This window comes from Etheostoma spectabile, chromosome 9 (assembly GCF_008692095.1).
Source record: "Etheostoma spectabile isolate EspeVRDwgs_2016 chromosome 9, UIUC_Espe_1.0, whole genome shotgun sequence".
NCBI lineage: Eukaryota > Metazoa > Chordata > Actinopteri > Perciformes > Percidae > Etheostoma > Etheostoma spectabile.
The window spans coordinates 15,212,760-15,239,836 of NC_045741.1; the positions used below are offsets into that span (position 1 = coordinate 15,212,760).

A 27,077-nucleotide genomic window follows, 5' to 3' on the forward strand; every position below is an offset into this window, starting at 1 on the left:
TTGTCAGGTTTTGTTTTGATCTGTAGCTACAGTACATTTAAATTAAAAGCAGAAATACAATCTTCAGAATCTAATAATCATTATGTACAGGTTGCACACAGTATCTTATAGGGATTAAGGCCTGTAATCTTTGGCCTCCATCCATTTCTCTTCCTTTCTCTCCTGTGGCAACAATCAAAACAGAGGTCTGCTGTTTTCAAAGGCAAGAGTCCTGAGTTCTCTGCCTGTAGGTCAAAGGTCAAACAGAAAAATAATAACACAGCAGCTGGCTTGAATCGGTGCAACCTTCTCCTCCCCTTGGCTATATTTAGAGAGACATGAGCTGCTCTGAGATCAGATGTTGATGTTGGGCAGAGAGTGTTTGCTCTGTTTGGACAGGGATCCACAGTGGCTGGTCAGATGTATGGAAAGTGCAAGTGGACCCTTGTGGAGGTGTTGCACTAAGCTTCAATCTACTACAATAGTGGAAATAGTTTTCTAAAAAGAAGAGTGAATATTTCACGGTCCTTGCATGTAATGAATATTTTCTTCTCTCTCTGCAGTACAGTCTTATACAGTAAAACTACAATAATTCAACTAGTTCTGGGTGATAAATCAAATGAGCAAAGATATAGAAAAGGTACCAAACTCCTTGCCTCAACAACAGTAACCAGTTCTTACAACAGTGAATATTGAATTCAAAAGCCTGCGATTTCCCCTCTTTATTTGAAATAAGCATTCCCAGATTTAAGATACAACATGGTGCAGGTGACACGTTTTTATCACTGTCATAAAAAAAAATCTTTTTTTTTATTGTTTACAAAAGCAGCATAATGAGGAGTAGGAGTGAGAGCAGGGAGCCCTGCACACTTTTTAGTGTTGTCTTTTGATGTATTTTCTTTTTTGTTCAAATTAGTTTACATGAGGAGAGAAGTGCTGTGAGTGGATTCTAGGTGAACATGCACAACACATCCTTTGATGTAATATGGTAAATCAAACTGCTTTTATCCTTTTTTTTTACTGGAACTGTGTAATTTGTTTTTAAGATTGATTTTAGAAAAAAAACATGTATTGCATCAGCACAAGTTACAGTAGTTATGTAAAGTGTAATGGACTGCTCAATCATAATCACAATTATTTTGGTGAATATTAAAAATGTGATTATTTAACATGATTACTCATTGAGGTTGTCTTCTCTTTTTGTTTCTTTTTTTATCAACATAGTTGGTCATACTGTACATGCCTTTGTACTTATAGTTTAGGTGGTTAAACAGATTTGTGGTGCAGACACCACCGTGTAGCAAGTCTTGCAGATGATGTGTTTCTGCTCTACGTAGGCCTGCACAATTAATTGTTATAAAATCGCGATCTCGATTCACCCTGTTCACGCTTTAATTTTTACATTATTTGTTTTAATGACTTTGATACTCATTTAATTTTCTGAGCCGAGTGCATCAGAAAAGCTACTAGTTTCTTCCGTGAGTTTTAAACATAGACTGTATAAAATAGGTTTTAAAGTGCTCCCACGCGCTGCATTGCTCTCTCATCTCTTCATTGAAGCCTTTATGTTTACAGGCTTGCGGCGATACACGATGTGCGATAGGTGCCAAAAAATCAGTTTGGTACTGCCAATTCATTTTGTTTTGTAATGGTTCATGTGTGCAATAAATATTACACTGCATGAGAAAGAAATCGTGGCAGAGAATCCTGATATCAATTCTACGCTAAAAAATCGTGATTCATATTTTTCCCCGAATCATGCAGGCCTAGCTCCACGTCAGATTCCTTAAATCCAAACTGTTCCCAGAGAATGGGATCAGCTTTCCCCTTCTTGTTCACCAAACGCTGATTCTCTCCCTCTGCCATCTTCACTCACGGTGTTATTAAAACGCAATCACAAACAGGACCTTGCTGACCATTAGCTGATTAAGTTTAGCCTTCAAGAGGGGCTTAAGTGTTAAAAAGAGTTTACTTTCAAAATGTAATGTGTATTGGGATTACTGTTATTGGGAGTACTAGGAACACAAATCGCGATTGCAATCAAAACTTGATTAATTGCATAGCCCTAGTATGTGATAAACTCTGAATCAGAGAACGGCTGTGACATTATTTTCTCTTTGCTTAGATATGCACAGATCTGGGTTGGCATAAGCTTCCTGCTTCTTCTTCTGCTGCCCAACATCTCCTTTCTGTCTGCCGAGTATATAAACACACAAAACACACATTGACAGTGAAAGGAAAGATCTGTTTGGCAGGATCGGAATAAGGGGGAAGAGAGTTGTTTTTCTGCTGTTTTCAGATCAAATGTACAATAGGTTTAAGAGGTGTAAAGCAAACAAACCCTCTTTACTCCCTGAACTCTCTCACTCCAACACAAACCACACATACACACACACACACACACACACACACACAAACTAAACTGTTCCTCTATAACTGCTTTATACTTGTCCGAGACAAAATAATGTTGTTTTTCTCGTTTAAAATCATGTAAAATCATTAGTACATTTTAGCCATTTTCTCTCTCTTTCTCTCTTTCTCTCTCTCTTTCTCTATCTCTCTCTCTCTCTCTCTCACATAGACACACACTCATAAAGTGTTCCCTGGTCTGTTTTCCTCCTCACCTCTCGCCTCCTTCCTGGTGTGATGCTTTAGGCCCTTCATCCAATTCCCACGCTAAAAGGAAAGAAAACAGGAGGGAGCATGTGTGTATATATGTGTGTGTGGGGGTTGACCTTTGACCCTGGGCCTGTGTCATAATCCCCCATCAGATAGCATCTGGCCTTGATGTTTGTTTTCTGTATCACATACATAACAAAACGTTCCTTAAATCTCTTGGCCCTGGTTCCCATGAGCACATAACAATCTTGTGTGCATGGACAATAACTGGAACTGGTCGTACTTTGCATTTCCCATCCTAAGGTTTTTTTTGTGCAGTTACACAGGCTTACCCTGAGAAAAAACTTTATGAGGATAGTGTAAAGTTGGCTTTGGATTAAAAATGTTGTCTCTGCATGTCCTAACATCAGAGTGTCAGTAACTCAAATACCCAAATACTAATACTCGAATACAAATACTGTGTGACATCAATGCAAGTCATTGTTCAAAAGCTTTGGTACAGTGACATTTCTAGTAACGGAGTGTCTTTAGCTGTAACAATTCACTGTGGTGTGACTGTTAATCCCTTAAATTAATTATAAGTCAAAGTAAAGATAAAACCGATATGTTCCCGAACGCTGGTAAAACCAATCATCTCACCAGTAACTGCAATCATTACTATAATTATTTTCTTTACTCATCTGCTAATGTTTTGGTCTATAAAATGTCAGAAAAAGGAAAGTGTCAATAACAATTTCCTGATGCACAAGGTGACTCTTAAAACCGCTTGTCTTGTCCAACTAACCCACAGTCCAAACCCATTTAGTCCAAAAATGACGGTTAATCAATTATGAAAATAGTCGGTAATTCATTTTCTGTCAGTTGACTATTTGATTAATCGGTTAGGTGTTTTAGCTATAAACTGTAATCCCGATTCAGTCTCATCACTCAACTTCCAGCAAAGACAAAAATGCAGACACTTATCCTGACTGGTGATAATAAAATGGAAACTTTGTTGATTACCACACTTAAACTACAATTGTTTGTTTTTTTGGCATTAGAGGTGCAAACTAAACGGCCAGGAAACAGAAACAGAGGGGTGTGTGTGTGTGTGTGTGTGTGTGTGTGTGTGTGTGTGTGTGTGTGTGTGTGTGTGAGAGTTTAGTAAAACAGAGTTAAAGAGAGAAAAGGGAACCATCATTTACGTCAGAGAAATGGAGAACAATGCTGGAGGGAGGAGACAGAGCAAGGTCAACTTGTTGCGACTGAAGAAGACGCCTACATGCCTGTTTGTCTGTTGTCTTATCCAGATGCAGAAGCACTGGTATAACAAGTAGTGTCAGTTTTGGAGGTGGTCATAGTAGTAGTGGTAGTGGTAGTAATAGAAAGAAAAATAAGTTTGTTGTAGACATAGAAGTAGTTGTAAAGGTATCTGCTCTTTTACGGTGTCATGATGGTCTAAATGCCACATAGGATGAACATTAGGATTAGTCAAGAGAAAGCACAGACATAATACTGCAAATTCTATAAAAAATGGCGCTTGAATCTAGAAATATTAGTATTGGCATTAAAAACCCAGACTGGTTGGGCTCCACCTACAGTGTTCATATACTTCCTATAACAGTCTGTAAATGTAAGGAAACAGCTAGAAAGAACAAAAGTTGGACAAAAAGTATCAAGATTTTTTTTACTGTTTAATATCCTTTACATTTGTTCTACAACTTACATTATTTTTCCTTCCAGCCATATCACTGTCATCCATTGTCCAATACTACTCTATAATACACATGACTGGAGGAAGTACAGTCATATAGTACAATACTTTACAGAAAAATGGAATGTATGCTCCAACGTATCTTACATAATGTGTTCCACCAGCTGGTTGCATCCTCGACAAGGATGCAAAACACAAGATTTAAGCAGAGCCTTGTTAATTGGATGTTGCAGTACCATATTTTCCTCAGTAGTGGGTGCTGACTCCTTATCAAAAGCCTGTAGGCTTCTGATAAATTTGAATGGGAACGAATGCCATTGACCAGAAGCAAGATCTGGTGAACTGCAGCTGCTGCTGAGCTCAGTGGTGATTATATTTGTGAAAATCTACTGCCACCAAAAACATTAAAACCTCCAATACATCAACCTTAAACACTCTTAATGTAATATGTAATTATTCCACCTGCTTTTGTCACGGTTTTTAGTGGCATTACTTTATCATATTTTAAACATATTTATTTTCAGTCATCTTCATTTATATTCATTGTTGCAGTCTTAAAGCAAAGGGTAAATCCAATATATTGAAATAGTGTTTGATTAAACATCATCATAAAGTTATCGTCAGAGGTGAATGAAAGCTTGAAAACCTTATTTCATTTTGATAACGTATTTTTAGGTAAATTCTTCATTTAAAGCCAGTAATGGGTCCCAGTGAATAGAGGTGGTATAGATCACTTTCAGCTGCTTACGCCAACATGTACTGTATGTCATGCTGTAAGTCTGGGTTCAGTGGAAAGACTTAGTGTCCCATGATGGTCTGAATAGTCTTTTCCACATAATAAAAAGTAAGGTCAAATTTTACTGGTGAGGCTGTAAAAACTACGCACATAACAGATCAACAAAAATGTGAAAACTGACTTTGAATCTGAAGGACAGTTTAAATTTGCAACTGACAACAATGACTGCTTTAAGGACATTACTCATCAGACTATGTTCACTATTGGCAGCAGCAATGTACACTGTCAAAGTGTCCTTGCGCAACGTACTTCAACATCCCACCTGCATACTTGTTTTGGCTGCATAAGAGATTAAAAAAATGAATACATAAGAACAAAAAGAAAATACTATGGTCTTGTATTTCATCTAGAAGCACTCAACCAATCAAAATCAAAAGGAAAGTCCTTCATATATTCATGAGGAGGGGAGAAATCATCTGCACCCTTTCTAGGGGTGTATCTACATAAGCTCCGTCACAAGACTCCCAGTTCCCCTCTTTCCTGGCAGGTGGATCTATTTATAGCTTCTGACGTCATTGGTCTCCTCTGATGGAGCCTCGTCACGGCCGACTACGCTGAGCCAGGGGGAGGGTGGGGTGTAAAATGGGGCTGGTTGATGTGTAGTGGAGTGGTGGGGTGGGTGTGTTATCATTGAGGTAAGCCCTGCTGCAGCCCTGCCCCTCCTATCTGCCATGTCTCACCAATCAGGTGTGGGATGCTGAGCCACATCACTGTGCTGGATACAGCTCACCCTCACCTTCTCCTCCTCAACTCTGTGTCTGTCTCTCTCTGCTTCTTAGAATTGGGTCTTTCATTCAGTAATAATTGCATAATAACCATCTTTCATTTATCAAGCACTGCTATTGCTGGAGCGCTGGAGGCAGACTGAGCTAAAAATAGAAACAGAAGCAACCTTCCAGTGCTCTGTTTTTTTTTTTTTTCACAGAGAAAGGAGGGGGAGAGTTATAACAGATAACAATGGATTTTACTTCTACACAAAAATACCATAAAATTACCACTCAAGTATCCACACAACGGTGCTTTAAAATCTAATTGCAATCATGAAACGTTCTTAGAAGTCATTTCTTGTAGCAGAATTCAGGTAAAATAGTTTTAACCGAAATATCGCTTTGTTCAAGGTTCTGGTTTTAAATCCAGGTCGTTCCAGGCCTTTCTGTGTGGAGTTTGTACGTTCTCCCCATGTTTGCGTGGAATTCCTCTGGGTGCTCCGGTTTCCCCCACCGTCAAAAATCATGAACTAGGTTCTCCAGTCAGTACGCTTGATCAAGGCACTGGCTCAGATCTGGAGTTGGAGCTGGAAATGGCTGCCCACTGCTCCCTTGAGGGTTAGGTTAAATGCAGAGAATGAATTTTGCTACATGTGTGTGTATGTGGCAATAAAATACCTTTAAAAAAAGTTTGTTCTTGAGCTAGGCACAGACCACGGTGAGGCTGAAAAAATGCAATACTTGGCATGTTGAAAAGCTTTAACCCTCCACTACCGTATCACCCGCTCCACGTCCTCCGGGACAAAAACTCAAAGTCAAATTCTTCTCTGTCCTCCTTTGTTCATCTTTCTGTATTTTAGCTCCATTTGCTCGTTTGTGGTTGCACTGTGTATCACTAGTTTGATTCAAATTATATTTTGGGTAAAAGGGAATTTGTTTAGTGAATGTTTGAAATATCAAACCACCTAAATCAGACCCTGCAAACTGACCTCATCTTGATTGGAATGATTTCAAAGGGATTCAATCAGGGCTGAGTCCATCTGTGATGTTTGGTTACAGGAGCTGGACTGAATCCAGCTCTACTGACGTACCATGCACAGAGTCAGTGTTGACGTCATACGGAGATAGCGGAGGGAAAGATGTGTGTGACTGTGTGTTTCATTGCGAAAAAGCAATAATTACAAGGTCACCTGTTTAAAAAGATGCTCACAGTCGTGGTAGAGAATTTGAATGTAACCTTTTGATTCTGTTAAAAGCTACCATGTCACAGTGCTTTTATGTCTACTTGCTATTATGTGGATTTTTCAGTCTTTCGAGTAATATTTGTACACATCCTGTTCTTGTGCTCCTATCTAATTTTAACTGTCTTGTGTCTGTTGCCACTGTATTATACGTAGCTTATCTTAACCTCATCTTATCCTTCTTCTTAGCTTAGCTTTCTCTTTTCTGTCTCCGTGTGTCTTCAGCAGCTGCGTGAGCTGTGTTACACTATTATCAGTTTATTTGGGTGTTACAGGGTTTGGATGCAATGCAGAGAGATGACCCCAGTCAATGTTGCATTCTTGTTTTCTATCAGTATTCTTGATTAAGTCATCAATTAAAATGTATTTTTAAATATGTTGTTTTTACTCTGCTTTTATCAAGTGTTTTTTTATTTCTTTATGAACTTGATGGCTGCTTTTGTTTAGTAGCATCAGCAATAATAGTAGTATTATTAGTAACATTAGCAGTAGTAGTAATAGTAGTATTATTAGTAACATTAGCAGTAGTAGTAATAGTAGTATTAGTCATGGCACTGTTAAAAACAGACAGTAGGGGTATTAGCAGGTAGCCTGATTCCAGACCAAGGAATATATTATAGCATTCTGCTAAAAACAATAGAATTTATGTATTTCTTTCTCTCTCTCTCTCTCTCTCTCTCTCTCTCTCTCTTTCTGTCTCTCTCTCTTTCTCTCTCTCTCTCTCTCGCTCTCTCTCTCTCACTCTCTGTGTAGTTTTGATGTGGAGAATGGCCTGTCAGTGGGTCGCAGTCCACTGGACTCTCAGACTAGCCCAAGTTCTGGTCTGGTCCTTCAGGCCAACTTCCCCCACAGTCAGCGCCGCGAGTCCTTCCTTTACCGCTCTGACTCAGACTTCGACCTTTCGCCCAAAACCATGTCCCGCAACTCATCCACTGCCAGCGACCTGTAAGTATTTTAACGATACTCTCTGTATGATTTTAACACCAATAAAGCAACCAGCCGTCATCCTCATGTTGCATTTCCTAGTGTGGGGTTGTTGATTTGGAGGAAAACAAACTTTCTGATAATAACAGATGATGGAAGGCTTGAGACAACCTAGTAATTTGACAATGCCATATTAATGTTTAAAGATGTGTGATATTTATTTATTTATTTATTTATTTAACTGTGTCCAGACTAGTCCTGGATACAAGTAAATCACTTAATCTCTGTGTTTCCCAAGTCCCTCATTAGTAGTGTGGTTCCACAATGAAACAAAAACTTATTAAGGGTTAGGGTTATACATCATTTCATCATCAATATGTCATCAATACATCCTTACTATCGCCACAGTTTGTTGTTGCCAAAATGGGATACACATAGTACTAAAACTCTAAACTATGACTCTAAAACTGATTTTGCATGTCATGCCTTCATTTGATCCATATGTAAAATACACAGTACATCAGATCACATGGATTGTATTACTACTGTTACATTAGAGCTACTAGGGAAACACTGGAATTTATGGTCAATAATTATTTATGTTGAATGTACACTATAAACAGTGTAATAATCTTAGCTCAGTTTTTTTCATATAGTTTTTGCCTGTTTATACAGCTAAAGATTTCTCTGTGCAGCTAGTAGTCTTTTTAAAGCCAGAGTGTAAATGGGTCCTCAACCACAAATAGCTGTTGCTCCTTTGTTTTGAAGGGAGGAGGGATTGAAGCATTGGGAAGTCAATTGGCTACCTCGGTGAGACAAAGTGTGAAGACTGCTGCGATTTCCATGTCTTTGCTGTATCACGTTTTAATGAGCCAAACCTATCACCTCTTCCACTCAACTCCAGTGTTATCTCCCCTGCAAAGCTTTTGAAGCAGTCCCAGCAAGCATTTGAAAGATGTTGATCTTGTATCACAAGTATAAACATTTGGCAATTTGATAATGAGGTGCAGTAAAAAAAAAATCAAATTGAAATGTCTTTTTGATATTAAGGTCTTGATTTTACAAAACTGTGAAAGACAATGTGCACAGGCTATCATATCTTCAGTTATTCAATGTCCAAATGTCTGCTGGGCAGGCTGACTCTGACACTGTACTTTTCACTGGCAGCATGGATTTACCTTTAGGTCTGAATGGGTGTGAGGTGCATGTTGAGACCCTAAAGTTTCCAGAAAGCCCTACCTTTCCTAAAGTTGTCTTTCCCACCACCTCATGCACGAACACTGCTCCTCACCTGCACATAGTTGTAATTGTACAAATATATATCTTGGAGGCATACCCTGTGAGTGCAGAATTAAACTTGCATTATGTGATTTTTGACCCTCATAGAAACACAGGCCTGACATTGGGTTATTAAGTTGTCATGGCTAATTTATTTGAAAATATTACACATCCAGTGGACACAGGGCAACGTTTGTATCCCATAGGATTTTCTAGACACCCAATGACAGTCATTTGAATATTCTTGTTTAGCTCCATCAACACAAATACCTGTGTCTTTGACCTGCTAAATGCCACTGTACAATTTTACCAATCACTTGGATTGATTGTTCTTTTTCTTACCTCTTAATGTTGGACAGGTAGCAGACACTGAGCTTGTTTGCTGGAAACAACTGCCAGTGGTTTTCCATTGCAAGCTTAATAAAAATCATGTGACCAGAGAACCAAAACAATGAACTCCAATGTTTTTTCAGTCATTTGATTTAATTGTAAAAACATGCAGGTTTATTGTGACTGGTTAAGTGAAACCTCATTGGGTAGATGCAGTATTGATAGTCTAATATTGTCCTCCACTTTTCTTAGCTTTTAGGTTTTTCCACTGGGCATCAGTCTTATTTAAACTTATTTGAAGCAGTGGGTCTTTGAGGGTTTACTATAAAATGCATCACTGCCTCTAAGAAATATTTGTATAACTAAAACAATCTCCTCTCCCTATGTCCAGTGTGATATTTTAGACCAATCATCTGTCGTAGCAAACTGTCCTCTTCACTCGTCCTTTAAAGTCCTCACATTCAAAAGATGACAACAAACAAACTTATGTGTCGTCACTGTGTGTGTGTGTGTTTGTGTTTTGAGTTTTTTTTGTAGCAAGCGGCTTTTTCACTTGAAGTCTGTTTGTGTTTGTCTGTGGTTTTTGCAGACATGGAGAAGACATGATAGTGACTCCATTTGCACAGGTTAGTAGCAATGTGTATTGCTGGTTTTGTAAGACCAGGAATTTCTAAAATGTACTGGCCATTTTCATTTAAGTTGACAAGTGAAAAATTACAGAATCTCAACCAAGTTGCCAGCATTGATTTGGTGACTGGTGGAAACTGTGAAGGGGTCAAAAGTTTGGTTTAGCATTAGGGACAGTTTTACAGTAGAAACATACCACCACAATACATAAATATTAAATGGATTCATAAAAGTTGTTTAAATTCTTCCTGTCAGTGAAGCTTAAGAGGAGTGCTGACCAGGAGAGCATCTCATTGTAGAAGAAGCTGCTGCAATACGCAGTACCAAGATTTGCCTACTTCTGAAATTGTATTCATTTGATCAATAGTTAGAGTAGTCCAGCCATTAATCTAGGACACAAGCAGACATAAAGACATCTCTCAAAACCATGCAAATAAAAATTGTGTAATAAAAACATTTCAGCACCAGTTGTTGCATAGTGTGCATATGGGTCAAAACACATAGATGCTATTGATTATTACACTTCAACATAAGGCCATTTTCACTTGTATATGGACTTCATTTATATTGTAATATCCTAGGTACATAAACTCCTGTAGGCCCTGCTCTGACATATTGGGTAGGCCACCAAGATTATATCAAAAATGCAATCACAAAGTTTTAATGTTGCTAATGAATGGTGAAAGCTGAAATGTCACATGTACTGTTAATACTATGTGTGGGTGGGGTGGGGGGGTTTGTGTGGTGTTGTGTGTGTGTGTGTGTGTGTGTGTGTGTGTGTGTGTGTGTGTGTGTGTGTGTGTGTGTGTGTGTGTGTGTGTGTGTGATATTTTCAAAGGCCTCTTGAATTTACGGAGCCCCGGAGGGACATGAAGTAAAAAAACATGTACTGGAACAATCACTTTTGCAAAATCTTTACTTTGTTTTGCGAGATCCCGAGTTATATTTGTGAGATCTTGACTTTAACATGGAAAAATGTTTTATATATTTTGATAAGCATTACTAATTAATACATGCCAAAGTGAAGTGTTATAATGGACATCGTTGTTGACTGTTAATGTCAATGACTGCAGGCTAACTTTAGTAGCTAGCTATTATCTAGCTAGTAGCATGACATGATTACATCTCCTTGGTTGTCTAAATACATTCATGATTTATTTTGATAAGCATGTAAACTATCAGGAACAATGAAAACACAATGTTTACCATTAGTAATTATTTTATACAATGAAAAGTCCAGTTTATGATTTCACCACATAGCTAGCTAGTTATACCATGGATGTATTATAAGAACTAACTAGCTATACTTGTAAAAGAAACGAGAAAGAATCTCATGAACGAGTACTATGACAACACGATGGATGTAATTAGACAGCCAAGGAGATGTAATCATGTCGTGCTACTAGCTAGCTAGATACTAGCTAGTGCGCTAAGTTAGCCTCATTGTTTGTTGGATTTGCAAGATCTTGCAAATAAAACTCCATATCTTACAAAACAAAGTGAAGATCTCGCAAAAGTGATTGTTCCAGTACATGTTTTTTAATTTTAATTCTTTACATTTTTTTTTCTCCATGTCAGAGTCAAGATCTTGCAAACAAAACTTGAGATCTCGCAAAACAAACTCAAGATTTCGCAAAAAAGTTCCCCAGGAGATGTTTCCTAACATTTTTTTTGTTCTTTTTGTCCTCCATGTCACCTCCAGGGCGTAGTATTTGGTCTGTAGTGGTGCTGTAGCGCTGGGTGTATTGGTTTTACCATTGAGCACCATTCTAATGCACAATGTTTCCATTCAAACCAATACTGCCTAACTGTAGGTGTGGGTCTGTCCAGACAATCCACATGGCTCCTCACTGGTTCTTACTCACTGGTTTGCAATATAACATTTTTCACAGAAAACACCCACACACAGACTTTGTACTTAACAACAATGTTGGCCCATTAACACAATCTCTGTGTTGATGTTATATTTCCAAACTAATATCTAAAATGTACTTTTGGCCCACCAGCATTTGGAAATTTAACAAATTAAAAAATGTCATTAAGATACTGTACAAACTGATGTTACTTAATTCAGTGACTTATTACAGGAAACATATAAATGCAGTTGCTTGAGCTCAAGTAAGGACCAAGGTCTGAAGTAACACATTTAGATATCATTACTTCAAAAAGTACAGAACAGCTTTGACCAACACTGATTTTAGGTGCATTTTTGTGTTGAATGAACCGAAGACATCCAAAACCAGAACAAGATCACACACAAACTTGTCCCAAGCTTAAGGTCTTTTTCACATGCTACAGTATGTATTAAGTATCTACTCATGATATTAATGAGACATGTCTCTGGTGTCTCCATCCGGACCCATTCATACACAATATACAAAAAATACAAAATACAATACTCATTCCTCTCTTTTTTACCCTCTTAGGTTCTTGCCAGTCTACGAACAGTAAGAAGTAACTTTTCTGTTCTGACACATCTGCAAGATCGTGTAACAAACAAGTAAGAACAAGAAAAACAGACTGAAAGACTAACTGCTTGTTTTCTTCTCGTTCCACTAACACTTAATCTGCTCCTTGTTCCAGGCGGCCGACAAGCAGCAACCAGCCACCCATGTGTAAGCCATGTCTTACAGGTCAGTGTTAATATCCCTGTGTGGTTGGACACTGAGATTTATCACATAAAAACAGTGCATACTTTCATGTTTGTGTCTTTTTATGAATATACTGTACTATAATACTTAACATGAAAGAAATGTTAAAGAGTGTTTTAATGGTTTTATACTGTTGATTTAAATGCATTAAAATTAAAACATGGTGTTACACACATAACATTCTGTGTTCCTTTTTAAACTAGGACAGGTGCAACACAACAATTTTTAGATTTTACTTCCACAAGGATAGCACACTTCAGGATGTGGATGTTTTCATAGCAGTCCCACAACTGATCTGTAACATGTGTATGTGTATGTGTTACCTCTGACCTTTCAGAGGAGCCCTACCAGAAGCTGGCGGTGGAGACACTGGAAGAGCTGGACTGGTGTCTGGACCAACTGGAGACGCTACAGACAAGACACTCAGTCGGCGAGATGGCATCCAATAAGGTGATAGGACATTTTCCTCAACTTTATAGAGACTCCTTAAGAATGGGTCAGTTGTCTCAAAACATTCCATTACAGATCTTAAGATGTATGTAAGCAAGTCTTTTTTTTAATCAAAAATGTTTATCACAATTAGGTGGTTGAAACATGATCCTTTGTCATACAACATTAAACTTCAAAAACTATTGTAACTTTATAATGGAGTGAATTGCATGTACCGTATGTGCACTCCAAAAGCCCAAATTCTTGAATGAATGATGACATGTGATATATGTATGAGTTCATTAAATTAAAAGAACTTCAGTTGTAGACACAAAAAGTTTTAATTTTATAACAACAGAGGTCAGAATCGGTGTGTAACATGTTTTCAAAATAATTTATACTAAAACTTAAAACTTATTTATACTATAAATTTATTTTCTCTTGTCTTTTACATGAGCTAAGCTTGGAAATGTTTGCTTTCGTCACAAAAACAATTATTTGTTTTAATTTTAGATTTTAAATATGAATCACAAGCAGGTCACATTAATTGATTGATTGATTTTATTTGACCACTTAAATATAAAAATATGAAAACAGTACTTTGTGTCATACATTAAAATACATAAATAGTCAGGGATGACACAATCAAGCCCAAAGACTTGTTAACATTGTGTCCCTAATGCTGCAGGATCAGATAGTGTTGCTCCTGTCCATGTGTGCAGAGGAGCATCTTGTTAATTCTTATCAAAGAAAATATTTAAGTTACATTTGAGGTGACATGTGCAGCTGCGTTGTGAACATTAAACCACTCGGGTTCATAAATGGCGTCTCCCTCCATTGAAAGAGTTAATCAGCGTCTCCTTACTTCCCTCCTTCATGCTTCTCTCCACCGTCTGGCTGCTAAACTCAGTCCTCCTCCATCTCCCAGTCAGCCAAACAGATTTCCATCCTTCTCCCATCCCCTTAAGCCAGGTGAATCTGATTGGACAGAGAGGGGGGAACAGCATGTGGGGCGGGGGAGGGGGGTTCCTCACAGCCTCTCGCGCTCCCTCTTTATGTTTTTCATTGACAGTGTGTGTGACAGTAGTTGGATGAGCGACTGCAGTCCACACCCTTTCTCCCCCGATGGTAGACCACATCCCCAACCTCCCTCGCCTAACCCCTCCCCACCCTTCCCCCCAACCCCCCCTCACCTCCAGAACAGCACATGGGACTGTGGGAACTTGTATTTTCAAATGGACTTCTTTTCATGTTCAAACTGTCCCTGTTGAGCGTGGAGCAGAACTGAGTGAGCAGCCCGTCACTCAGAAAGAAAATCTGTCTGCTTTTCGTTTTGGATTTTAAGCGACCTCTTAAATCAACATGCGTGGGTTGACATGCCTGCATCGGCTCTCTGTGTTTGTCTGTGCTGGAGACTCAGACAGGTGAGCAACGGGGAGCGCTGCCGGCTTGCCTTGTTTACGTTGGGATCTTGTTTACATTGGGATCTATTAATTGGCAGTGCAGGACTGGATTTACAAACGGGCTGAATGTTGAGATTGTGTGTATGTGTGTGAGTGTGTATGAGAAACAAAAATAGAGGAAAAAGGCAAAATAAATTATGTTAGAAGGCTTAGCTGTCATGATTTTGGTGTGTAACATATTTAAGAGCTGTGGCTTGGTTTACAGCAGCAGGAATATGTTGCATGCTATTTTGTAAACACAGGTGTGTAATTGTGTGTGTATGTGAGAAATAGAGTGCAGAAAGCCTGGGGAAAAACATGATAGAGGGAGCAGTTGTGTTCAGAATCTACAAGAGACAGACATATTTTGGTTAAAACTACAGGATTATATTTAATGTCAGTATGTATGTTTTTGTTTGTGCCCATATGTGTGTCACATAGTTGCTACTGCAGCATCACTCTCTCACCCAGATTCCTCCCTCCTCCCTCACCCACAACGTGCTAAAGCTGTTACATAATCAGTGTGGAAGCTACCGCTGCAATAAAACTTAGGGGGAACATTGAACACTTTAGTTTTTAAAAACTTTTACTAGTCTTTTACAACCACTGTGCAGATTTCTCTTGCATGTCGGCAAACAAATAACACAGTGAGAGTATTACAGCTTGTTTTGTGTTATTAAAAAAAACAACACACACAATAATGCATGAAAAAGGTGATAAACGTGTATTGCAGGCTTTATAGACATAGAAATAAGTGTGATAAAATGACATCCATTCTGTGAGCATCAGTCTTTGCGTGCTGCAATGCCAGAGTCACTCTACATGTACAAGCAAAGATGATAGAGAATCTTGTGATTTTATAAAGTTGTGCCAACTTGTTAATGTCAACCAACAGAGTAACATGAATATACCTTAAATACGTTAAGTTAAGGTGCAGGTGCATCCTGACAATATTTTTATGAAGAGCCTTTTAAACAAGATACAGCAAAACACATTTTTCCACGGTTCAACCCATGTACGGACCTCCATCCATTTCATAGTGGATACATATTGAGATTTGTTTTTAAACTGATATTGCATGTAACCCTGTCCCCTTTTTATATTTTTAGAGTATGAATGTATGTACATCACTTTTTAAAAGTGCTTTTCTTTTTAATGAAAAAGTCAAAACACAAGAAATCAAAGCAACACAGGAAATATTTAGTAAAAGCAAAGTAATGACAAAATATGAATCATAACATGCAATGTACATAATATATACACTACCTGTCAAAAGTTTAGCGTTGCTTAGAAACTTCCATTGCATTCCATTAAAGACCAGCTGAGGTCAGTTGCATTGTTTTTTTAACCAGGGCAGCAGTTGTCAGATAACATTATGTGCTTACATAATTGCAAAAGGGTTCGCCAATGTTTTCTCAGTTAGTTTTTTGAAATGATATCAGATTAGTAAACAGAATGTGTCTTTGGAACATTGGATGAATGGTTGCAGATAATGGGCAATGTAGAAATTGCATTAAAGATCAGCCACCCACTCAGATCAGCTGGTATTCTGTCTATAATGGAGTGGTACGGAAATTTGTAAGTGACCCCAAACTTTGACCGGTAGTGTACGTTGTCTGTAGAACTGAGTTTTAATAGCTGATTTGTGAAATCTCTTGCAGCATACAGGAATTGCCCTCTTCAAAAAGAGGAAGGGGGCAGGAACAACACAGGGATCTTGGGAAATGTGGTCTTAGTTTGTTTAAACACAATACCTCAGCATGGTCTTATGTGTTTAGGTATATAAAGGTATCACAACTAAGTTTACCGCTGTATTGAGGTTTTAACACACATTGTCTGTGTACATATTTTTACATGTTTGTCAGTAGTCTTACCTGAACTAACCCCATTTTCAGTAATGGTTTGGTTTTGTCTCTGCAGTTTAAGAGGATGCTAAACCGTGAGCTGACGCAGTTATCAGAGACAAGCCGCTCAGGGAATCAGGTTTCAGAGTTCATCTCCAACACTTTCCTAGGTGAGTTTTAAAACCAAACATAAATGAATGAAAGGACACTTCCTTTGTGGAAGGGAAGTTGTATGTTTCTCTTTATGGAAACATAATCTTAGTTGCAAGTTTTTCCAGTTAACTAAAACAGATGAAGGCTAAGAAAAAGAATTCTACATTAAGACAAGTTATAATTTTTAGAGAGATGTTGATTCAGCTCCTCATTTTGGAGGTTGTAGTTTGTGGGGCTCTCGAATTGAATTGCCTTTTACTTAGAGGTGTTTCTAATATTTAGTTAACTCCCATTAATATAAATGGAGTGCACAACAAAATATCCTGACATATAATAAATTACATTTGGTACTATCCCAAACATTTCTGTGTCTGTGGTGCTGTCCAGCTCTTCTAACAAGAATAAAAGAATTTGCATAATTGCATCTCCTGCTTTGTTGACTATTGTGCTGTCAGTGGTATTTTATGAGCATTACACCAAACAGCTTTTTAACGTTTGTAAATGTTAGCATGGCATGGTGTCCAGTATATGAGGTGTGGGAAGTATGAGGAAAAATGTACTTGTTATTTATTTGACTTGAGTCCAGCAGAAAAGGAAAAACGGGTTTTTAAAAGGAGAGAAGTATTTTTCAAGTGAAGACAAAATGAGGAAAGAAGGGTTTAAAAAGGGATCAGATGAATGAGGAAATTAAAGGAAGTAATGATAAAATAAAAGAATTTAACAATTTTAAAGGCAAGGAAAGAGTGGAGGGATGAATTGTTAATGTAAGGAAGATTTCTTTTTAAATGAAAATATGAAGAGAGCATGTTTCTAAAGGAGAGGAAGAAGGAGAGGACTGATTCTTATTAGGGAGGCATGGAGAAGGTAAGGATTTTTTCTTCCCTAAAAGAGAAGGAGGCGCGGCGACAGACAGCATTCCCGGACACATTGTGTGTCGTTGTCGTAGCAACAGGGTGCAATATTATTAGACGGCGTGTTGCATCAATAGGATGCTCAGGCTTCAACAGCCCTGCCGGCAGGATGGAGGTCCAGCCGAACAAAGATGGAGCTGTCAGTTTGTTGCCATTTTGCCATGAGTGCCCCGGCGTCAAGCCCGGCTGCGTTTGGAAATGAACACCATGGTTTTGGGTGTGAGGAAGAGGAGGCACTGTGAGAGAGGTGAGAGAGGCCAGACAGTGCCTCGTGTGTTGCTGCCACTCAGGTCGCTCTGCATCCTTATGGTGGTGTGTGCTTGCATCTGGGGTCAGATCTGGATATTGTTCAAGCAATCATTCCGGCCACGCTAAAAAAACATGGATGTGAAATACTGAGGATTATATGTGGACGTGAGGTAAAGCTGTCTGTGATGTCAAAATGGGATCGTGATTTCCTTGGTTTGTACAAATGCGAAGCATTTTCAACACTATCTTGTCTGCTGGGACAGCCCCGTTGTGTCATCAAGTCATATGGAGATTGTGTTGTTACTGGAACCTTGCTTTGATGTTTTCCGTGTTTTTTGCTTAAAGGATTACAAGCTCCACTTTGGGTGAGAAAATAAATCTCCAACCTGTAGACGTGATTATACCTTTTCAAATCCACTATTTTCTATTTGTTCATTAGTTTATTAAAACAGATTCTGACTGTTAAGCTGAAAAGAAGCACAAATGCATGCATACCCAAATTAGACACATTGTTGCATTGATATAGTGGAAATAACTAATTTATCTACATGTTTATTTGTGTAATATCTAGGGGAAGATCAGTATGTGACACCATCTTCACTTGTGAACAGATCTTTTAGCTTGACCGTCTTACCTCAGCTGAAATGACGTAGAGTTGTCATTAGTAGTTGTAGATCCTGCTGTTGTAATGTTAGCAGCAGCAGTATTAGTAAAGTAGCAATAGTGGCAGGTGCAGTATTAGTAGTAGAATTTGTATTAGCTGGTGCAGTTGATGGTAGCAGGATTGTAGCAGTACTAGCAGTAGTAGAGGTAGCAGCCATAGTAGGTGGAAGCACCAATAGTAATTGTACCATAATTGTATTGGTAAAAGAAGGATTAGACACTAAAAATAAGCATTAAAAAATAACATACATAGCAGACATAATGCACTTTACTACTGCTAATAGCACATTCCCAACAAAACCCCATTGATGCAAAGACACCCACTCATGGGTCAAGAATGACAGGTCCCCTTCAAAAACAGTTAAAGTCAGACAAAAGGCAACGGAATTGAAGTCTTCACTGACAAGAAGCTCATCCTTTAAAATCTTTGCCCCCCATAAAGCTGGTGAAGTGAGGATTTTTTCAGTCAAATGAGAGGAGAAGAAAAGAGGCGGATGCATAAATGTGTAACTAAAGAGTGGACCAATTGGGTCAGAATATTTAAAATTACTTGAAGACCAACATATACAATATACAACAGTATGCATCTATGTCTGTTTGTACTTGTTGCAGAGAAACAGCATGATGTGGAGATCCTGTCTCCACCTTCTAAGGAGGAGAAGAAGAAGAGGCCGATGTCACAGATCAGTGGTGTGAAAAAGGTGACGCAGAGCCCCAGCTTAGCACCCACCTGCATCCCCCGCTTTGGAGTGAGCACACCACACGAGAGCCTGCTTGCCCAGGTGGGTGTACACACACACACACACACACATACACACACACACACACACACAAACACAAACACAAACACACACACACACACACACACACAGAGTGTCTTATAGGTGTTCTGTTTTACTTCTCTAGGAGGTCGAGGAGATTAATCGTTGGGGTCTGGATGTATTCAAGATAGCAGAATTTTCCGGAAACCGCCCTTTGACGGTGATCATGTACTCCATCTTCCAGGTAGGAGGATCCCTCAGCGCAGAGTCTGCTTTAAAAAATATGAGGATTTGATACATTATAAGTTTAGATGTTATAAATTCAGTTTTTTGTAGGATATACTGTTATATAGGTATAAATGTTGCAAAGAAGTTGCTGTCACTGTGTTTGCTTCTACTGTGTATTTCCCGCTGTTACTCGCCAAGTCAGTTTACAAAAGAATCTGCTGGTTGCAGGCAAGTTTAAGGCAACTGCCCCAATAACTTGAATCAAATAAGAGAAAAACTTTTATTTGTGGTTGATTTTACTCTTTTCTCTTCCTCCGCACCCTTCCAGGAGCGAGACCTTCTGAAAACCTTTAGGATCCCAAATGACACCTTTATCACCTTAATGATGACCCTTGAGGACCACTACCATGCAGATGTAGCTTATCACAACAACATTCATGCAGCTGATGTGGTGCAGTCCACCCACGTCCTCCTGTCCACCCCTGCTTTAGAGGTGAGTTGAGGAAGCTGTTGTTGTTGTTATAGTCTCTCATTGCCAGACCTTCCGCCACTGTGTTGTAGAGGATGGCCTGCCTGGTCCACATTCCAGGATGAGTTGAAACCATGCTCTGGTTTATTGGCATTTCTTTAAACCAATCACAAATGTCTTGGGACCTGACCAATCTGGAATTGAAACGTCATTGATATAGATTGTTGTTGTTGTTGTAGTTTATGGTTAAGTCATAATTACAATATAATATCATTTTAACGTTTTGTATGGATGTGTTTTCTATTCTTTATTTAATCCCAGGCGGTGTTTACAGACCTGGAGATCATGGCTGTTCTGTTTGCTAGTGCCATCCATGATGTTGACCACCCAGGAGTCACCAACCAGTTCCTGATAAACACCAGTAGGTTCCTCTTTGTCTCTGCACACAACCAACACAACATTCTTCAGAACAAAAAAATCAAGGTTTTAGTCACTTGAGAAAAAAATACATACAAAAATATGTTTTTCAAAAGGTACCCATATAAAGAAGGGTTTGGACAAAGTGTTCTCACAGATTATTTTTTTTATTTACATTATTTCTTTTCTATGGTGAATATCTAAACATGTATGTTTTCTTTTTTGTGGTGTGTAATATATTAAATCTTTTTACTTAAGCTGCACTTAAACTGGGTCTGGGTCATTTGACAGTAGGGCAGAGGATCTCATTTACACTGTGTGCTACCACAAGTCGTGATTCAAATGAGCTAGAAATATGTTCTAGGTGTCCTGTTTTAACAATTTTAAACCACATCTCTGCAGGTTCAGAGCTGGCACTGATGTACAACGATGCCTCGGTGCTGGAGAATCACCACCTCGCTGTGGGCTTCAAACTGCTGCAAGAAGAAAACTGTGACATCTTCCAAAACCTCAGCAAGAAACAGAAAGACTCCCTCCGAAAGATGGTGATCGACATGGTGAGACTGCTGCACTTTGTACATGACATATTGATGTCCTTTATCCCCGTGCTGTACCTGAACTGTCGCTTTACAGTATGGTTTTTCATAATGTTTTGTTAATGTTTCAGTAAAGTTTGTGTACAGTAAAATTCTGCTGATACAGCAGATATATAGTCTATCTGGTCAAAGGCTACTTTGAAAAGGCCGCTGGCAAAATATGTAGTTTGTATGTATGTACAGTGTATGAGAAAACAGACAGTTACAGGTGGTGGTCAGTAAGAATTTTATTTTGTTAGTGTTGCTTTCGAACCCTGTGTGAAGGGTGTCTTAACCCTTGTGTTGTCTTCCCGACAACCATGGAAAAAAACAACTGTTTTTGTCACTTTTTAAATGTTGTGGGTGCTTTTTTTTGGATATTTTTAATATAATGCTTATTTCGCCGGCTAATTTTTTGTGACAAAAAAAAACAATTTACTGAAAACGGGTCAAATTTGACCCAAGGACAACACGAAAGTTAAATGTATTCATCAACAAGAAAAATACAGAATAACCTCAGACCAATAAAAGACACAAGAACCTAAATGTTTAAAATTGAAATGAAAACCTGAGGACAGTGATTCTGTGCCAAACTGGGCCAATTCAGACTTAGGATCCAGAGACCCACAGGTATAACTCCGGACTGCAGCAGTGAAGCTGAGAGAACATGGTGTCTTTGTTTATTTCAGAACCAGATTTAGTAACACTTTACAATGTTGGACACATCTACTGTACGTCTAAGTGCAAGGACTAATAAACACAAACTGTCACTCACTCACACAATTTCACACAAAGAGACTGCAAGACAAACATCATTTAGACAATTATCATTTCATATTTACACTTTGTGCGTCATTTACAACGTTCCAATAACCGTTAAAAGCCAACAGATCCAGTTTTTAAAAATATAGGAAACAAAGACGCCACATCACACAGACGGGAAGCACGTACATGCATCATTTATGATGTGTTTAATCTCTTCATTAGGTGCTTGCCACTGATATGTCCAAACACATGAACTTCTTGGCGGACATGAAGACAATGGTGGAGACCAAGAAGGTGACCAGTCTGGGGGTCCTGCTGCTCGACAACTACTCTGACCGCATCCAGGTGAGAACGCCCCCTGCTGACACTAAATGTATAAATATGTGTAAGTATAGGTAAATAAGAACATGATACTTTTGAAAAACCATACTGACAAAAAAGAAAAATATAGCTATTTGACAGTACAGTCATTATAAGTGTGTACCACCTGCTAACTAGAATACAATCATAATACAGTTAGCTATTTTACATACAATCCATCATGTACATGATGAACAGCAGAGACTTTATTTCTTTATTCACTTTTCAGTCTCAATAAAAATACATTTTATGTTGTAGAATCAGTGTTTGAGTTATGGATGATTAATCTGTTGCCAGAAACTTTTAATTATTTTTAGCTAAAATACTCTTTGGCAGCAACACGTTTTTCAAAATAACTTTTCTATTTTTAACCAGGGAGTTAGTGTGTGAAAGTGTTGCTGCCTGCTGGACAACACTAGTCATTGCACACTGTGGATTGGTGTGGTATTGTTAGAGTCAGGACAGGGTTTAAAAAAATCTATATCTAAACTAAAAGGAATGCTAGTTCCATTTTGCATCACCGCTGCTATTTCTGAGTATGTGTGGTTGTGAGTGGAGAGGTTTTGAAAACAGAACACATCACCAGCAGAGTCTGATCTGTCATGTCCAGGTTCTGCAGAACATGGTACACTGTGCTGACCTGAGCAACCCAACCAAACCACTGGAGATTTACCGCCAGTGGACGGACCGCATCATGGTGGAGTTCTTCACCCAGGGAGATCGAGAGCGGGACAAAGGCATGGAGATCAGTCCCATGTGTGACAAACATAACGCCTCTATAGAGAAGAGCCAGGTAACGCCCCCTGACACAAAGGATGTAGGGAAATAGTGAAAATATTATAAACTTCTAATGTTATTTTTCAACCTTTACGTTACCATCAGAGCAGCATGTGAGATCATTATACTGTAATAGATACAAACAAAAATGACTTTTATCAAGTCAAGTAAGCAAACAAACACACATAAATTAATATTTCTAAATTAAATGGCTTTCATAGGGGCTTTTAAAAATATTTTATTTTTACATATTTTACTCCTGTCACATTGGTGTGGTTGTTATTGTCATTATACATATTATTTCTATGAATAGGTGGGCTTTATCGACTACATTGTCCACCCTCTGTGGGAGACATGGGCGGACTTGGTGCATCCTGACGCACAGGACATCCTGGACACGCTGGAGGACAACAGGGAGTGGTACCAGAGCATGATCCCCCGCAGCCCATCGCCGTCCAGCCCGGAGGAGCACCATGTGGAGGTGATACCAGGGGGAGGAGCTGTGGGAACAGTAGGGGCTGTGCCTTCAGGAGCAGGAGGAGGAGGAGGAGGAGGAGGAGGGGACAAGTTCCAGTTTGAACTCACTCTGGAGGAGGAAGAAGAGGATGAGGAGGAGGGAGAGTCTGACCTGGAGAGCCCCCTTGAGGAGGTGTCCCAGTTGGGTGGGGAGCGGCACCAGGACTCCTCCTCCCCCTCTTTGTCCCCAGACCCCCGCAGCAGCAGGTACCGCCCCCCCTCGCCTCACCCGTCTCGGACCCTGAATCTGGCTGCCATGTCCGTGCGGAGCCCCCACAGGACGCTGGCTTCCCCGGGGCAGGAGGGCGGCGACAGAGAACTGAGCAAGGAGAGCGACGGGGTGGCGTGCCTACGTATGGGCACGTAACAACCAGCACAACCTGCCCTGCCTGAGAGACACGAGTGCTGGATGTGGAGAGACGGCGGCAGGGCAGGCCTTTACCAATATAGTCTGTAAAATCACTACAGTCCCTTTACACTGGAGACACCCACTCTGGAGAACTGTTTTATTTTATATTGTAACCAAAAGAATAGTTTCAGCCCCTCTTTTGGGGCCTGATTGGCCTTTGTGTCCCATCCTGCTTTGTTGTAGCTTCAGTTCAGAGTCCCAGACAAAGACTGTTGCATTTACCTGGGAAGAAGGGTGGAGCCAAGGCATGATACTGGAACAAACAAAAGGTAAAGGAAATGTCTTCCTCCAATAACAATAATGAGAACCCTCGGTGGTCTGACAGGGTCTTTGAAATTATTTTGCACCATAGTTTGAATTTAGGATATGAAATTACTGAATCCGGTTGGAATAAGTATGATTTCTTTGTTTGCGAATGATGTGAGAGATGAATAATTTTGCCAAATACAGAATGTAGGTGAGAGAAGATCGATGGACCTAAACCTCAGGGTATGAAGAGAAACATAAATCTAATGTAGCACAGATGTAGTGGGTTCCCATGACCAGAACCTCAACCCCAAACTTTCTTTCCTGTTTGATTTACCTTCAAACCAGAGACATCTGAGACTCAAACCTGTGTCTCTACATTTAATTAAAACCCTTCAATATAGAATTTGGCAACTGAAGCAATCAAATAACATATATATGTAAACCAGCTTGTAGCACCACAAAGATTAAACACTGAAGAAGACTCCAGTCTCACCTGACACCACCTGTATAATTAGTTTGGGCTTTATTTTTTTACCTGAGATTATTTTAAATGGTGTCATTTTTTTAGGATTTTGGACAGTTCTTTGTTGTACATTTGCTTGTCTTTTGTCTGTTTATGTGCTTGAAAAGCATTTTTTATCAGGGTGCCTCCAGTCCGTAGTAGCACTTTACCGTCTCTGCTCTTCAGCTCTTCTATTCATTCACACAAAGGGCTTCGTCCACTGTAGGCCAACTGATCACACAGACAGAACAGTACGGGTTGTCTGACTCAAGGTACCAGAAGGCAGGGCAGGAAACTCACTCGTCGGTTGATTCAGAATGAAAGATAGAAGATAACTTAGCTGGCCATCAACAAAGTTCACAACCTTCTGGTTAGTCAGATAATATTGGAATTATAAGACTCTTGTTTTGATCCCGATTAAACTATTTTGCACTTTAGTTTCTTGAGGTTCAAATTCAAATTATTTTATTGTAAAATAAACAGTAAAAAAATTTAAAATAGTGTGTGGCACAAACAGGATGTGAAAAAGAGTTACGCGAAAATGATTTTCTATGAGGATCTTATAATTCCAAATAAGTCACCATGTTGTTGTGTCCCTCCCCTGCCGACAGGATCTGATGTAGAGATCAGAGGTTGCTGACAGAAATAAATCAGCTCAACATCAGCAGATTGTGTTCCATCAGGTTATCTGTCCTATTTGATAGATTGTGCTCAACTGGGATAATTGTGTGCCATAAGTGTTGAAAAGACACAAACACCTGCCAGCCTACAATGCTGTACATTTTTACACTAGAGATTTTAACCTGATGATTGTATCAAAGTCACTGACTTTATAGTGTTAGTTTTTATGAATGATACATGTTACCAGTATTTAAAGTGGACAGTTTATTAGATTTTGTGCAGCACATGATCAGTCGGTTTAGCCCTTTCCTAATCGGATAGCTGGGACGTAAGAATGTGTGTAGTTTCAGGAGTCCATGTTCAGTCTAGAGCAGTGTTTGTTGCGTCACTGAAGTAGAAAGACCAGGAAGCAAAGAAGCACTACACAAAGATATGATGAACTTCCTGGTCAGGCAGTCATAGAAAACACCAGTTTAACAGTATTTCATAACTCAGCTAGCCTTACATGTGATATGGTATGAATGTGGTTGGAGCCTAGTGTTAAAGGACCATTATGCTGTTTTTAACATGCTGAGCCTCAGAGCATTGTTTGCTTTGCCATTCTTGAAAAGCAAAAAAAAAGAATCTCAAAGAATCAGAATACATATAAGAAACTTTACATTTCTCATGACAGCAGCCATCTGTAAACAGCTGCCATGTAAACCTCAGCATTTGGATCAAATGTTTCACAGACCTTCCCTCTACAGCCATCAACAGGCTAATATTTACATTTAAACACAAATGTCAATCTAATTGACAGATGGCCCTAAAAATCCTTATGGTCTATTCTTTGCCATCACCTCGACAATAAACTTGTCATTTAACATGAAACACTTTCATATTGTGTTGTGTAGTAATGAAGATTGCAATATACAGTACCTGGGATTTAATCCAAAAAGTTGCTCTGTAATAATCATTAAGCTTCCTCTTCCTATCCAAGCTTTGGGTCTTGGTACTAAGTGTTTAAATGTGTTTAAAACCTCTAGTCCACTGATGTCACTTGAGCTTTTAATTTAGACTGCTGGTATGCAGTTAAAGTAACTTCTTAGTGCTGGTTAAAAAGCACATTTCCTCAACTTAGTTAAGATGTTGAGGATGAAAGGATGACCAAGTTCAGACAGACAATAGTAAGCCACTGTCAAACAAAAAAATGATAAAAGAAAATTCTTCTTTTACAACGTCTGATTCTTAAGATTTGTTTGAAACATGTTTTCACAAAGTGTTCTTGATTAAGTATCAAAGTAAAAAATCGTTGGCATTTTAATCTAAATAAAATCATGTGCTTCCCTCTATGTGACAGCTCTAACACAGTAGCGGTCCCTTAGTTCTCCTGCAGCACAGAATGTGAGAGTTTTGACATTTCCAGTTAGTATGGAATACTAGCCATGGGTAGTTTGCACAAGCAGTGACAGTCACCATGGCTGCACAGAAAAATCAATGTACAGCAGAAATTCTATTATGTTAAGTTCATTATACATTTCCTATTTTGAAGCAAGAGAATACATCACTTTCCTAGAAAAAAAAAGGGCATTTTATAATGTGGGATTACTGTGGATTTGAAACTTGATTTCAGTTTTCAGAGGAAATATATCGGCATGTTAAAAGCACAGCAGCGTGGCTCTTTACAGGAAGACAGTGCTATACAGTGTTAATGTGTTGACGAGCAGGCGAGACCCTGCGCTCCCTCCATTGTGTCTCGCTGATACTGCCAACATTAAATGTTCATGCGGTCTGTTTTCTCAGCCTCTGATGTGTAAACTTCTATAAAAAGGATATTTATTCTTCAAACATGTCTGTCAAGACAAAGTACTGTAACATAGGACATTTGTTTTTATGTTCTGGAGCCTAAAAAA

At 39.0% G+C, this 27,077-nt stretch overlaps 1 protein-coding gene across 9 annotated transcripts in view; it reads left to right on the forward strand.

The window, feature by feature from the left end:
• LOC116696145 (cAMP-specific 3',5'-cyclic phosphodiesterase 4C) overlaps positions 1 to 26,743 on the forward strand; it is an 81,825-nt gene extending 55,082 nt beyond the window's left edge. For 4 of the 9 annotated variants that reach the window (XM_032526909.1, XM_032526908.1, XM_032526913.1 and 1 more), the window contains exons 2-16: positions 7,789 to 7,980; positions 8,728 to 8,769; positions 10,157 to 10,193; positions 12,621 to 12,694; positions 12,778 to 12,827; positions 13,183 to 13,295; positions 16,637 to 16,730; positions 19,149 to 19,318; positions 19,443 to 19,541; positions 19,854 to 20,018; positions 20,316 to 20,415; positions 20,814 to 20,968; positions 21,974 to 22,096; positions 22,722 to 22,904; positions 23,202 to 26,743. In XM_032526909.1, coding sequence (XP_032382800.1) covers positions 7,789 to 7,980; positions 8,728 to 8,769; positions 10,157 to 10,193; positions 12,621 to 12,694; positions 12,778 to 12,827; positions 13,183 to 13,295; positions 16,637 to 16,730; positions 19,149 to 19,318; positions 19,443 to 19,541; positions 19,854 to 20,018; positions 20,316 to 20,415; positions 20,814 to 20,968; positions 21,974 to 22,096; positions 22,722 to 22,904; positions 23,202 to 23,771 — 2,167 coding nt within the window. In that variant the 3' untranslated portion in view covers positions 23,772 to 26,743. Of the gene's footprint in view, positions 1 to 7,786; positions 7,981 to 8,727; positions 8,770 to 10,156; positions 10,194 to 12,620; positions 12,695 to 12,777; positions 12,828 to 13,182; positions 13,296 to 14,431; positions 14,699 to 16,636; positions 16,731 to 19,148; positions 19,319 to 19,442; positions 19,542 to 19,853; positions 20,019 to 20,315; positions 20,416 to 20,813; positions 20,969 to 21,973; positions 22,097 to 22,721; positions 22,905 to 23,201 lie in introns of those variants that run through there. The other 5 variants (XM_032526912.1, XM_032526910.1, XM_032526914.1 and 2 more) reach the window with 3 other exon arrangements.
• Positions 26,744 to 27,077: the final 334 nt, after the last annotated feature.